Genomic DNA, 13,592 nt, shown 5'->3' on the forward strand with positions numbered 1-13,592 from the left:
CCTCCATCCTCTTCCACTCTTCTAGCGATTGACCTAGTGATGGGGCCACATGCATCCTCAAAGATGGTCCTCCATCAATTTCATAACATGATAATTATTTTTTTAGTGATTATTAATGTGTATGCTTTGTTTATATTTCTTTTTGTTTGTATTTCCCAACCTTTATTTTGCATTAGGATCACTGAGTGATATGTATCTCACTCCATTTATTTGCGTGATTTGTTTGTGTTTGAGTTGAGTGTCATTTGTAAGAGAGGATCAAATTGAGATTAATGCTTCATGAAAGGCTTAGGGTTGTGTTTTTGCTTTGAGGTTGATTGCTCTAATAATATGTGACATCGAAGCATTGGGGCAAAATATAAGATTGTTTTACATAATTAATGAGTAAACTTAATGTAACATGTTTGTAAGTCTCAAAATATATGTATGTTTTCATATTCAAGATTTTTATATCGAAAAAGAAATAACAATCAAAATTATCATTATTTTAAGTTTGTGTTACTCATTTGGTATTTCTTTGTTTCATATTATTTTATCGATTTACATATGACAATTGTTTTATACTTGAAATGTTCAACATTTTTTTATACAATATTAAACACGAAGTTTCTCTAAGTTGAAAACCTTGTTTTAGTTTAATGGAAAAGAACCTACTACAATATTGAATTTGTTGAATAGAAAATAAATTGGTATAGCATTTAATATTGACCTTAGAAAGACCAAACAACCCCAAAAATATAAATTAATTCCTACTTATCCAATATTAAAGATGCCTTCTAATGTCAGCCACCATTGGTGCCTAGGTTTCTAGTCTCCTTGGATTTTCCCCAATTGGCAACCCCAAGTATTTCAAAGGAAACCCCCCAACCTTATAGTTCAAAGTAAAGGCTACCTTCTTCACCCATATGTCAAGTACATTAACACCCAACAAAACACTTATGAAATTTCAACTAAAATATTATTTAATAGCCCATACATCTAACCACCATGCCTCACCCATCATAAGGGATATCATTGCATCTTTCCCCCCAACTTGAACCCCTTCAAACAATTGTAACTCATTTGTTCTCTACATTAAATCATTTAACCCCTCTACTACAATTATAAACAAAAAAGGATAAGGGATCCCCTTGCATTGATCATCTTTCGACCTGAAACTCTTTAGTTGGGCTTCCATTCACTAAAACAGATACAAAGGTTTTCCTTAAGCATTCAACTATCCAATTCTTCCACATTCTCAAAAAAATCATCATCTACATGACTAACATGCCTTGCCCATAATAAGGGCATCATCTACAAATTGTAAATAAGATACGACTATATTTCTTCCCCCAACTTGAACCCTTTTAAAAACCTATAACTCTTTTAGTCTCTACATTAAATCATTCAACCCTTTTGCCATTATTATAAACAAGAAATGGGATAAGGGATTCCCTTTCCTTGATCCTCTTCCCACCCCAAACTCCTTAGTTGAGCTTACATTCACTAAAATAGATACAAAGGTTATCCTTAAGCATTCAGCTATCCAATTCCTCCACATTCTCAGAAAACCCATAATCTCCAAGACATTCAGAAGAAAATCCCACTCAATAGAATTATAAGTCTACTCAAAATTAACCTTAAACAACAACATTTTCTCCTATTTTCTTTTCATAGTCTTCACTACCTCATTAGTAATTAAAACCCCATCAAAGATGTTCAACTGAGGTTTAAGTTTTTTTTAATAGGAAAATAAATATAATATTAAAAGAGTATAAGGTTTATCATAGACCCATTTACAAGAGAACAAGATATGGTTATTATATTAAAACACCTCTAGTTAGAGTTAATTTGTATTTGAATATATACAATTTTCAAGTTAACCATGGTTCAATGTACTATATATACCCAAATTCACATTGTTTGTTGAATTCCTTATATGACAGATTGGAAAAGATGCAGTTCACAATTTAAAGGTCATAGTATTGTTGAACCAAAAACAATTATGTACGTCCAACACCCATGTTTTGATGATAACAAAGTGATGACCTTGAGTGACTAATATTTGTCTAAGTCATTTAAGGAAGAATGTGTTCAAGATGTAGAAGGAATAAAGATGTAAAAATATTTTATTAAATAACTTCTACAAATGTGTAAAATTGAGACAAGTGTAACACGTGGTAATTAGGATAGTTGGTGTCTACATTCAATGTCCAACATGTTGTGACGAGCATCTTCGTTCTTTAGGTGTTCACAAGTCCAATGGTTGTTTGAATGTTTCATGCCTTTAATACATATATTCAAACGTTCAAAAAGGATAACTGATAAACACTATGATAATTTAAGGATGTTATAAATTTTACTTTTCCCTTTTGTGATAGTGCACAAAATGGTATAGTGCATCTAAACCAAGTGCAGAGTCCAAAAAAGGAAAGTCAGTCACAAAGAGAATTATCAATACATACAACATGCTCAAAAGTCTTTATTCTCTACTTCATTCCCTTATCATGTCAAAGAATTTATGAAACCTTAAATAATTTGAACACATGTTGAAGAATGACCATATTGTAAAGATCAAATATCTCTTTTCAAATGACCAAGTACAAAGGCTTTCACTAATGAATACATCTCAAAAGCCTCTAAATATGAGAAGACTTAAAGATAAAAGAAGAACTTTGTGAATATTATATAAATTTCTCTAGGTGCAAAAACACTATTAAAATTCCTTTAAGTCTTATCATCTTGTAAACCATCATCTAGTGCACGATTAGAGAAATTAAGTTTTAGCTATCCATATCTATCATGTTTAACCTCTCTCGAGTGTACCTAAACTTAAACCTTTGTTGATGTAAGCCTAAAGAGACTAGTCAAAGAATATTGCAATGTGTTTATTGGCCAAGAGTGACATAAGAAATACTTGTTGTAGTCAAAAGTGGTATTGAAGAATACTTGTAAAAAGTTTCCAAGTTAGTGGAACCCTTTGAGTTTGAAGGTAACTGGATGTAGCTCAAGTTGAGTGAACTAGTGTAAAAATATCAAGTGTTTTTATTCTATCTTTTTTCCCTTACATTCTTTGGATGAACTGCTTTTACGAACTCATATCTATCCATTTGCGAAAAGATTTACAAAATACACTCATACACATTCAACCCCCTTCTATGTGTTTATTTTAACCTTCAACCAAAGCATATCCACATGGATTTGGTCACCACCGAAACATACTACCCAATATAACACATTATGGTCAAATCTTAGATCCCCTTTGCCATCAACATATACTTTCCAATTTCGCACAACAAAAAATCTTAAGCAATATTGACTCCTTTATAACATCCACCTCTTCAAGACCAATAGAAAAGGTAAGAAACAAGCTTTCTTCCTTTTCATCTTCTATGAAGCTTCTAATTCCAACTTAGTTATACACCAATCCAAAAGCAAAATTGGTCATGGAAATATGCACAAAATTGTTCTCCTAAATATGTGGACAAAAATAATAGTACCAAAACACATAGAACCTACAAAATATTTCTGTAAAAAATATTGGTTATCATAAATATTGAATAACGCCATCCTTATTCACATGAATTCACATGTAGTGCCAACCCACCCACCTCCATAAGAACCAAGTTGAGATCACCCTCACTCAAACAATCCTGCATCCCCTACACATTATGGATGTTTAAAGAAACCATGTTTTGAAAGCAACAATATAGACAATTAACAATAGACCCCATAATAAGTGGTCTCCCTCCAAACAATGCTTTACTCAAGAATGCACACTCTTGGATTTAGGCTCCATAAAACAAAGGGTAAATTGAGTTTTTGATTTGAAGTTTTCAACCATGACCATGTTTGGAAGAGAATTTCCTACATAACTACATCCGATTGAAGATCCTTGCCCATGAAAATAATATTGTTTCTTATGTTCCAAGGAACCCAAACAATATAAAACCAAACATATATGCATTTTCTATTATATGAAGAGCTTTGGAAACACAATGTATGTTGCCAATAATGTTGAGAAGTTGAGGCTAGTAGCATTAAGTGCAGCTCTAACCAAGAGGACAAATTTTTTAAACAATATCGACCTTGTTGCACTAAAATAGAGTGTGCATGACATATTCCTCATTAAGTTTACAAAAAAAATATTGAATCATAGTTAATTAACACCACATTTCTCTGTTTTAGATTATCAATAGTTGGTAGCCTATTTGTCAAAAGCCTCCAAGCAAAAACAATAACTTTTGATGAATTTTGACGCTCCAAACATGAGAAAAATGCCATCATAAGAGTTTCCCATGTGAATATCAAGGAGTCAAGTATACATTGTGTAAACTCTTGAACTTTGGGCCCTCCACTCCCAAGAGTCCTATACTTCCCTTTGTAGTTGTATATCTTATGGAAACCTACTTTCCAAGGATCCCTTTGGGAGAAATAAAATTAAGAAGGGTGAAGGATGATGAAGATGGTTTGAATAATTGTAGGGCATTTACCCTTATTTTGTAGGATAACCTACCTTTGGAGGCCTATCTTACCTTAAAGGCCTCTTATTGTTGTTTTACATTTTTCTTAGTAGTGATTGTATAGGTTATTTTTGACTTTGTATTTTGGGTCAAGTAGTATAGGAATTTTTGTCCTTGTATAAATTTTCGTTAAGGGTCTAATTAGTAGTTAGGGTAGGTGTAACTAGCTTAAGCCATAGACTTATTTGAGTTTGGATGGCCCAAACTTTTCCTAACCCATTAAGATTGGACATCCACTTGCCTAAGCAAGTGGTTTGGACGTCCAAACCTAGTCAACAAGGTCATCCAAGTTGTTAAATAAGTCACATGGCTTTGATAGTGACATCTCAACAAATTTGTTAGAAAGTAATCATTAGTTAGCTAGTTGTCATGATTAGGTTAGGTAATTGGAGTAACCTAGGTTACTTCTAAAATAGAATTAGCTTAGCTTGCTCCATAAGTTTCTAGAAGGATAACTAGGGTTGGTTAGCTTAAGTACAAGATAGCTAACCACAATTACACTTGACCATGGTTAGTCTAGCTTGCACCATAAGCCAACCAAACTCTTATATATAGGATTTCCTTGTATTGGTTGAAATTACTTTGGAGTTTAATGAATTAGATGCATTTTTTCTAATCCTCTCTCTCAAAGTTTGTTTCTACCCTTGAAACTTGCTCCATTTCTTTTATTCTCTCTTTAGTATGGTGACATTTGGAGGGACTTATCACTCCATTGAGTGTGGTATCATTAAGGGGGTCCTCCACCCTTTCATGTGTGTTTGAAGAAGGCTTCTAACACCTTTGGAAGCTTTTGGAAAAGCTAGGAGGAAACTAAGAGGAAAAGATCTGTGCAAAGGAACTTGGAGGAGAGCTACATCAGTCTAGTCTCTCCAAAGGGTTTTCCATCAATATGCTTCACCACCTGTAAAAAAGAATCTACCAAAGGTCTCTCCCACTCAAACCACTCCCTTATCCACTAAAAATTTTGCCTCCACTCTTCCCCAACCCAACCACCCATATTTCTAATGAGCTCATTTTTTGTAATGAGTTCAAATAAACCCTTGGAAATAAGTGTACTAGAGGTCGATCACCCACACAATAGTCTTCCCAAAATGAAATTTTCTCTCCCTTTCCCAATTTTCATCGTATTAGTGAATTAAACCATTTTGTTTCATTTAAGCCACCACAAGACAAGCTAAGGTTTCCCCACGAAATGGAAGATGATTTAGGACCTTTTCACTCACAAGTCCCCTCCAACCCCTGTATTTAGATCCCAAAATGTCACTTCTTAAGGATCCCTTCTCAAAAAATAATTCCCACCTCCATTCAGCTAGGAGTGCATTGTTAAAGGTGAAAATATTTGTTGCCCTTAGCCCTCCATTTTTCTTTGGTTAACATATATTATCCCAACAAATCTTCCTCTCCCCCTCCTTACTACCCCACACAAATTATTTGTATCTTGACTATCTTTCCTCCCATTTTTTTAGGCACTTTATAAAGAAAAATAAAACAAAAGCAAAGAAGAAAAGATCAAGTTTATAAGATACAACCTTCGGCAAAAGACAACACCATATGTTAGTGTGATAAATAAATGTTCAAATCATTGTTTAAAAAAGTTTTTATAATTAATTAGTATCTGAGAGTGTCTCAGACAAAATTACCTCAACTTATAGAAGAAGAAAAAATGTGTGTCAAAACATAAAACACTAATATTTTTTCATTAAAAGTATTTTTACTTAATATTTTACTGTCAATAATGAGCTACATGAACAAAAAATTTGTGCAGAGTCAAGAAACACATGAATCACACATTCAATTATATCACCAAAACTAGTATTCTTCTCCCATTCTTTTGTTTCAAATGAATATAATTTTTAAAAAATTATTAAGTAATATAAGACTATTATTTGTCTACGATTTCAACTAATGTTTACATACTATATATATGTGTCTATTTTTTACAATTTATAATACTAAATTACATGTTATATAAAATTAATAGATATTATGATAATTCAATACTACTTAATATTTCATGATTCAAATTCATGAAAATTAAAAGGAAGTGTACTTAAATATCATTAAAAAATAAAAGTTAATAACACTCCCTAACACATTCTCTTTCTTTGATTAAAAACTAATTAAAAAGATAATAGTAAAACTCATCAAATTTTATGTAATATAATAAAAGTATAGGGGTTTAAGTTAAGAATAAATAATGAAGTAGGTAATAAAAAAAAAGTATGAAACCATTTTAATTGTAATATGAAGGAAAATATTAATCATTAAAAAATTCTTCATTTTAATTTTTCTTATTTTTAAAAAAAAAAATTGAAGGATGTAAGAGTGGAATAGAACTTCAAGAGTAAAGGCGATTATGAAGAAGAAAAGTATAAGTATCCCTTTGTACAAGCCAAGAGCTGGTTAGCAAGATCCTAAATTAAAAATTAAAAAATAAATAAATAGTCATTTAGTGGGTCCACTTATATGCTTCGTGTTTTGTCATTCGCACGTTAAACTCCTGGTTTGTTTAATACGTGGTGGCTACTGGCTTTCCAACTTGCACGAGTTTGATTTTGTGTCATACATTAAAGTCTATCTTTTGTTTCCTTTGGAACAAGAGTTTCAGTCAATCTCGGCAACCACAAATTGTGTTTCAATGGACGATAACATTCTGGGCCTTCTCAAACTTCGAATTAAAAGAGGTATTAATCTCGCAATTCGCGATGCTCGTGCCAGCGACCCTTATGTTGTCGTCAAAATGGGCGAACAGGTTTGAACCATGCCATGTCTCAGATCATATTTTCCTTTCATGCTCTTCATCTTGAAGAATTTTGGAAAACAACTGTACTTTTTTTAATCCCACCGTGTAAAAATCAGATTTTTTTATTTGTGGTATCGTGGGTTTTGTTAATGATATTTTATATTTCTTTTGGGAACATATATTTACAGAGACCCTTTTACGCTCTTAAGTTATTTGCTGGCAGACGAAAAGAAAAATATAATTTTTTTTATGGATAAATATCTTTCTTAGATGTAGTTTAAATGCGGTTTTATGGTGTTAATTCATGAATAAGAGACAAAATGTATCAGTGGCATGTATGATATAAATTACTTGAACTTGATGTCGTTGTCATGGCTACTGTTGCTTTTGTTGTACTTCTTGTCCTCAATTGAAGATTACTGGATTAGGAAGATTTTAACTGTAATGAAAGGATTAATTGTGTCCACACGACTATGCTAATGCAAAAGTAAATTGATTTTTCAAATGGCTTGTGAATTGTTTTTTCAAAAGTCATATTTTTCAAATGTTGGAAGTATGCTTCAAATTCATGAACAATTCAAATTAAGTTTCTTTCATTAGAAGGTGATATATATCTGTGAACTAACCGACCCAAAAGTTTAGCTGAATGTTGCAGAACTGTAAGAATAACTCAGAAACAGGGAAAATTCGCTAGAGTTGGCCTAGTGTTGATAGAGTTTGGATTATAAACATGAGGTCATAGGTTTTAGAACTTGTCCTCAGGACTAAGTGTAGGGAATTGGCTTCTCATAGCAAAATCATCCTCCCAAGTGGCTTCTTACACTGATTTCCCTTTCCATTGCACTAGTCACTCACTGAATGGCTTCCTCTTCTGCTTCTTCACCTTTCATCACATTGCTAAAACTTGTTCCAGTGTAAATGAATCCTCCAACTCTACATCCATACCCAGAGGCATTGTAGGCATTTTTTATTTAAGGTCTGTTTGGATAAACTTCTTCAGAAGTACTTCTAGAAGATAAAAATAGGAAGGAAAAATAAAATAAGTTTTTTCATAAATTAAAATTAGTTTATGCATAGCTGAATATAAGATTTTAAAGTAACTAATAAGAGAGAACTTCTACAAATTAGTTTATGCATAAGCTAATTTTAACTTATAGAAAAACATTTTTTTTATTATTTCTTTTATTTTTCTCCTCTTGAAATGCTTCTAGAGAAGTTTACTAAAATAAGTTCTTAGTCCTAATGGCTCTCTTCAGTCACGAAGGATGAAAAATAGGATGAATTCGAGAATATTCAGGAAGTTGCAACTCGTAAGAAGCTTCTCCCACCTTGGTAATAACTCGAAAGGGACCAAAATATATATGATCTAACTTCTGGTTTATACTCCTGTCGTAGCCATACTATGAGGTCTGAGTTTTAAATAAACCATTCCTCAACCTCAAAAGACATATAATCCCTTCTATGTTTATCTGTACTTTCCTTCATTTGTTCTTGGCCCTATGTCAAATGGAATTTCAACTGCCTTAGAGCTTTTAAGGGTATTTTTGGATAAACTTTTCCATAAGTACTTCTAGGAAAAATAAAATATAGGAAGAAAAATCAAAATAAGCTTCTTTATAAGCTAAAACTATCTTATGCACAACAACATAAGTTAAAAATAAGATTTTAGAGAAGTTAATAGGAGAGAATTTATACAAATTAGTTTATGCTTAAGTTAATTTTAGTTTGTGGAAAAACTGATTTCATTTTTCCTTCCTATTTATCTCTTCTAGAAGTACTTTTGCAGAAGTTCATCCAAACAAGTCCTTAGTCTCTAGACCCTGCCTCCAATATGGTTTGACTGGGTAAGCACTACACAAATATTAAGTCTAGTGAGTCCACTTACAAATGCTCCTGAACTTGACTCTGAATTTCATCTATATGTAACTGAGGGTATCTATAGGGAGGACACTGATTGGACCTTGTCCCAACAGCATATTAATAGCATGATCAAGCACCTTAATCCTCTCTTTCCTTTTAGAATAAACTCTATATTTTTGGTCATGGGATAACGAATCAAGCACCTGGCCCATTTTTATTTTGGGCTCTATCAGTATTCAGTATCACTCTGCATTTAAGCTTTAGTACATCATAAGGAGTTATTATTGACAAACATATATATTAGCCAACACTATAGCTTGAGACGCTGTGAAAAATTTTGAGGAGAAAGTTGAGTATAATTTTTGGGTTCTGTTTTCATCCCATTCCTTTTGATTTCAGTAATTTTTCCACCTTGAAGAAGGGGGGACTTGTATGTAATAAAGCCCATCTAATTAAATTTAGAATCTTGCTTCTCATTAAAAAAATCTCAATATAAATGCGTTTCAATCAAATTTTGCTGGAAGAACACTTTTTGTTATCTTTAAATCAATTGATCTGAAGATTAATCTCATGAAAATTTATGCAGAAGCTGAAGACTCGTGTTATAAAGAACAACTGCAATCCTGAGTGGAATGAAGAGTTGACCCTTTCTATAAAGGATGTTAAAACCCCAATACACTTGGTAAGTACTACTGATGCAAGCTGCATCACAAAATAATGTCATATACTAAAAAGAAATATATTAATCATCAGGCTTATCTATATTCATAAAGAGCCTATTTGGGTAAATTTCTCTAGAAGTACTTCTATGAGAGAAAAATAAGAAGGAAAAACAAAATAAGTTTCTCTATAACTAAAATTAGCTTATGTATAGATTAATCTATAGAAGCTCTCTGATATTAATTTTTTCAAAATCTTATTTTTAACTCATGGATAAGCTACTTTTAGCTTATAGAAAAGTTTATTTCAATTTTTCTTGTATTTCTGGAGAAGTGCACCCAAACATGTCCATAATCTGTGTAATGGAAATCAAATCATTAGTGTAGGCACTCTTGCATCTCCACTATGATGCATTGATTATACATGTAGATTTTTAATTAAGAATTGTTTATTAGTATATATCATACTATTAGATTAAACCTGCAAACACTATATTAATAGTTTAATTTTTTTTATAATAACATGGACAAGCCTGGTAGCCCATGGTAGTCCTACCCAGTTCAAACAGAATTATCTCAGGTAGAGGATACCTATTGCTTATACTAAAAACAAAGTTTAAGGCAAGCCTGATGATTAAAAAGGAAAATTCATTAATATATGACTTGTTTTATAGTGCTACCCCCCTTTATCTAGGGATGCAAAGAATTGACTTTTATTCCTCTAGGGATGTCATTACAGCACCAGAAGAATATTTCAATGATTGTTGATGGCTTTTGCATTTTGCTTTTGTCTGCAGACGGTTTATGACAAAGACACTTTCTCTGTGGATGACAAAATGGGTGAGGCAGATATAGACTTGAAACCATATTTTGAGTGTGTGCAGATGGGTCTGAATTTGACCCAGCTCCCAAATGGTTGTTCACTCAAGAGGGTTCAACCAGGCAGAACTAACTGCCTTGCTGATGAGAGCAGCTGCATTTGGCAAGATGGCAAAATTGTCCAAGAAATGATCTTGAGATTGAGAAATGTTGAGCGTGGGGAAGTAGTTGTGGAAATTCAATGGGTTGATATTCCTGGTTGCAAGGGCTTATCAGGGGTAGAACTTTAAGTATGTTTCCATTCATGTTTGGATAAATTTCTCCGGAAGTACTCCTAAGAAAATAAAATAAGTTTCTTTATAAGTCAAAATTAACTTGTGTATAAGTTAATTTTTGTTTTTGAAAAAGCTTATTTTATTTTTTCTGAGTAATTTAAGAAAAGTTTATCTAAATGGGTTCTGATAGGAAGCATTGAAACCTTGGATGTCAGCACTAGCTTATGTCAGTGGTAAATGTATTGTAATGAAAGCTTTGTGATACTATTGTTGAATGTGTAATCCTAAGTTGAGACTAGCTTTTTTACTTTATCTTATGGAGTGAGGCATAAGTAATTGCATTGTCGATAAATGACAATGCATGATTGGATTCATTATCTAAGTTTATTTGGCTCCAAATCACATTATTGAGCTTTACTATAGTTCAAGGTTTTCTTTAAAAAAACAAAATATTTATGATATGGCTTCATTATTAACAAAATGTCTCTATTTATGATAATCAATGATACTAAAAATAGACATCTTTAAGAGGTTAAATGAATTGAAGAACTCGTATGTTTAACATATTACAAAAGTGAATCATTTAACTGAACTAATTAATTTCGTTGTTTAATATAGTTTCAAAATTGTTAATTTAAATATTCTTTGAAGATTTTATAGTAATTTTTTTTGTATAATCAAAATTATTATCCAACCAACTTTTTACAGGTCTCTCTTAAATTGCCTTTGAGTATTTTGTACTACTAGGGCCCACTAATTGGTGGTGGGAATTGAGAAAACATATAAGTTTTAGATGTAAAGTCTCTTATTGTCATTATAACTCTTACCAATAAAAGAAAATGTATTCTCAATCAATGTAACTTTGTTATCAATGCAAATTTTTGTAAAAAGATAAATATACAATCTTCAATTAAGCTCCATTTATTTATAGGATCTTGCTAACCAAGTGCGCAAGCGTAATGGCTAGCCTTTTCCTTATTCATATGTCCATATAAAAAGTAACAACAATACACACTCTTTGACACATTATAATTAGATAAATTACATGTTGGTCATATAATTATCATGTTTCCATCATATCACTTGCATGAAATTCACCTAATAAATGTGTTGAAAATAGTATATTACTGATATATTTTAATATGATCAGAAACTAAATAGACATCAAAGGTTAACCTTTGACTAGATTTGCATCAATGTCCCTGACGATATTAATGATAAATTGCTGGTATTTCTTTGGTGGAGGGGTGTCATCATTGAGCTTCTCATATTCTATTCTTAGTTTCAGTATTCCGTTCTCAACCTTCAAGATGGCCTTGTAGCTTTTGTACAACTCCAACGCATTTCCTCCCACAGCAACATAAGTTATTATCTTGTTGGCTTCATCCATTATAACTTTTTCCTTGAATATTTCCTCTTTTCCTTCTGAGTAATCAATGAAGAAAAAAATCATAGGCTCTATTGGGATGAAGGACAAATTTAAGATAAATATACCCACCTCACTCCAAAACTTATAGTGTGAAATTATTAGATATGGTTTTATAGTAATTATTATAAAATTCAATGAAGTTATCATATATGACCATTCATATATATATATATATATATATATGAGCAAGCAAATTAAATAAGTTAATTAAAATGAGGAAACTAGATTTTTATTTATCTAAAATGTAAAATTGACAAACCCAACATGATCATTGTGTTATCAATAAGAAAAAAGGACATTGTGAATGGTTTTTGTTGATTAATTCATGGAAAACATTTATTGCAAGTTTGTAAAAGTTGAAGCTCTTTTATCTCAATTAAGAAAAAAAAGTTAATTATATGTTTATGTACTAATAATAAAGTAGTGAGAAAATTTTTTTCATGTCTAATTTTCTTTTTACATATTCTTAAGAAAATAGATTAGGAACTTAATTAAATCTTACAAAATGAACTTATAAAAGTGAGAATTATTTCTTATATACATTTATGTAACTTTAAGTTGATGTTTAACATATATTTCTCACACCGAGAATAAAGTGAAGATTATTTTTTACTTATATATACTATTATAACTTTATTATTAGTCGAGATGAAATCTCTAGTATATGTATCATCTAACATAAATAAAAGTAAAAGTAAAAAAATTATAATTTTGATACATAGTTAGTATAATATACTGTTACCTTTAATTGAGTATGATTTTAAAGCAAAGTCAATAATTTTAATTATATGAGAATCTATTATTAGATTTGTCAAAAACATTTATACTATTTTTGCTGTATGTTAAAAAAATTTAGGTCAGCAATAATCATAGTAGTACCAACATAATAATCACTCAACCAGTGGATGACATGCTCATGGTAAGAAACAAAACTTAGAAAATAAACATAACAGATAAGAAATGAATCATGCATGATTTGTATGTTTAATTAATTAACTGCATCACACATAGTAACAGTAATAATAATTATTGTGATTATAATAATAATACCTATGATATATTTCCAAAGCTTGACAGAGCCAGGAGTGTTCCAGTCACCTTCGTGAATCTCAACACCATGCAGCTTTTCACTGTGTACATTATTTGGAATGTGCTGGTTTTGGCTCTTGAGGAAGCTATAGAACTTCTCAGGACATGATTTGAGTTGCACTCTTTCCTCAAGGACACAAATTTGAGCCATCACTTTCAGATACTGCGTGCGATGTACTTTAAAAATTCTACACTACACTCAACTTGAGGAATTAC

At 31.5% G+C, this 13,592-nt stretch overlaps 2 protein-coding genes across 2 annotated transcripts; one reads left to right on the plus strand and one right to left on the minus strand.

Moving 5' to 3' along the window:
* Positions 1-7,014: 7,014 nt before the first annotated feature.
* LOC109799191 (protein C2-DOMAIN ABA-RELATED 9) lies at positions 7,015-11,170 on the plus strand. Its single transcript, XM_020359732.3, has 3 exons — positions 7,015-7,254; positions 9,692-9,787; positions 10,562-11,170. Exons 1-3 carry the CDS (start codon positions 7,141-7,143, stop codon positions 10,871-10,873), a joined length of 522 nt encoding a protein of 173 aa, XP_020215321.1. The 5' UTR covers positions 7,015-7,140; the 3' UTR covers positions 10,874-11,170.
* A 586-nt stretch (positions 11,171-11,756) lies between these two features.
* LOC109799313 (MLP-like protein 328) lies at positions 11,757-13,592 on the minus strand. The gene is made up of 2 exons (XM_020359862.3): positions 13,338-13,592; positions 11,757-12,283 (listed from the first exon to the last, which is right to left on the minus strand). The coding sequence occupies exons 1-2, from the start codon at positions 13,525-13,527 to the stop codon at positions 12,030-12,032; spliced, it is 444 nt and encodes a 147-aa protein (XP_020215451.1). The 5' UTR covers positions 13,528-13,592; the 3' UTR covers positions 11,757-12,029.

The sequence above is a fragment of the Cajanus cajan genome, chromosome 11 (assembly GCF_000230855.2).
Source record: "Cajanus cajan strain Asha chromosome 11, NIPB_CcT2T_4, whole genome shotgun sequence".
In the NCBI taxonomy this organism is placed as follows: Eukaryota; Viridiplantae; Streptophyta; class Magnoliopsida; order Fabales; family Fabaceae; genus Cajanus; species Cajanus cajan.

Bases quoted from the DNA above. Each gene is read 5' to 3' on its own strand.
- LOC109799191 (XM_020359732.3), top strand. From the start codon at position 7,141: ATGGACGATAACATTCTGGGCCTTCTCAAACTTCGAATTAAAAGAGGT. The intron at 7,255-9,691 runs GTTTGAACCATG...AAATTTATGCAG, and splicing joins TCGTCAAAATGGGCGAACAG to AAGCTGAAGACTCGTGTTAT. The intron at 9,788-10,561 runs GTAAGTACTACT...TTTTGTCTGCAG, and splicing joins TTAAAACCCCAATACACTTG to ACGGTTTATGACAAAGACAC.
- LOC109799313 (XM_020359862.3), bottom strand. From the start codon at position 13,527: ATGGCTCAAATTTGTGTCCTTGAGGAAAGAGTGCAACTCAAATCATGT. The intron at 12,284-13,337 runs GTATTATTATTA...TTGATTACTCAG, and splicing joins GCTTTGGAAATATATCATAG to AAGGAAAAGAGGAAATATTC.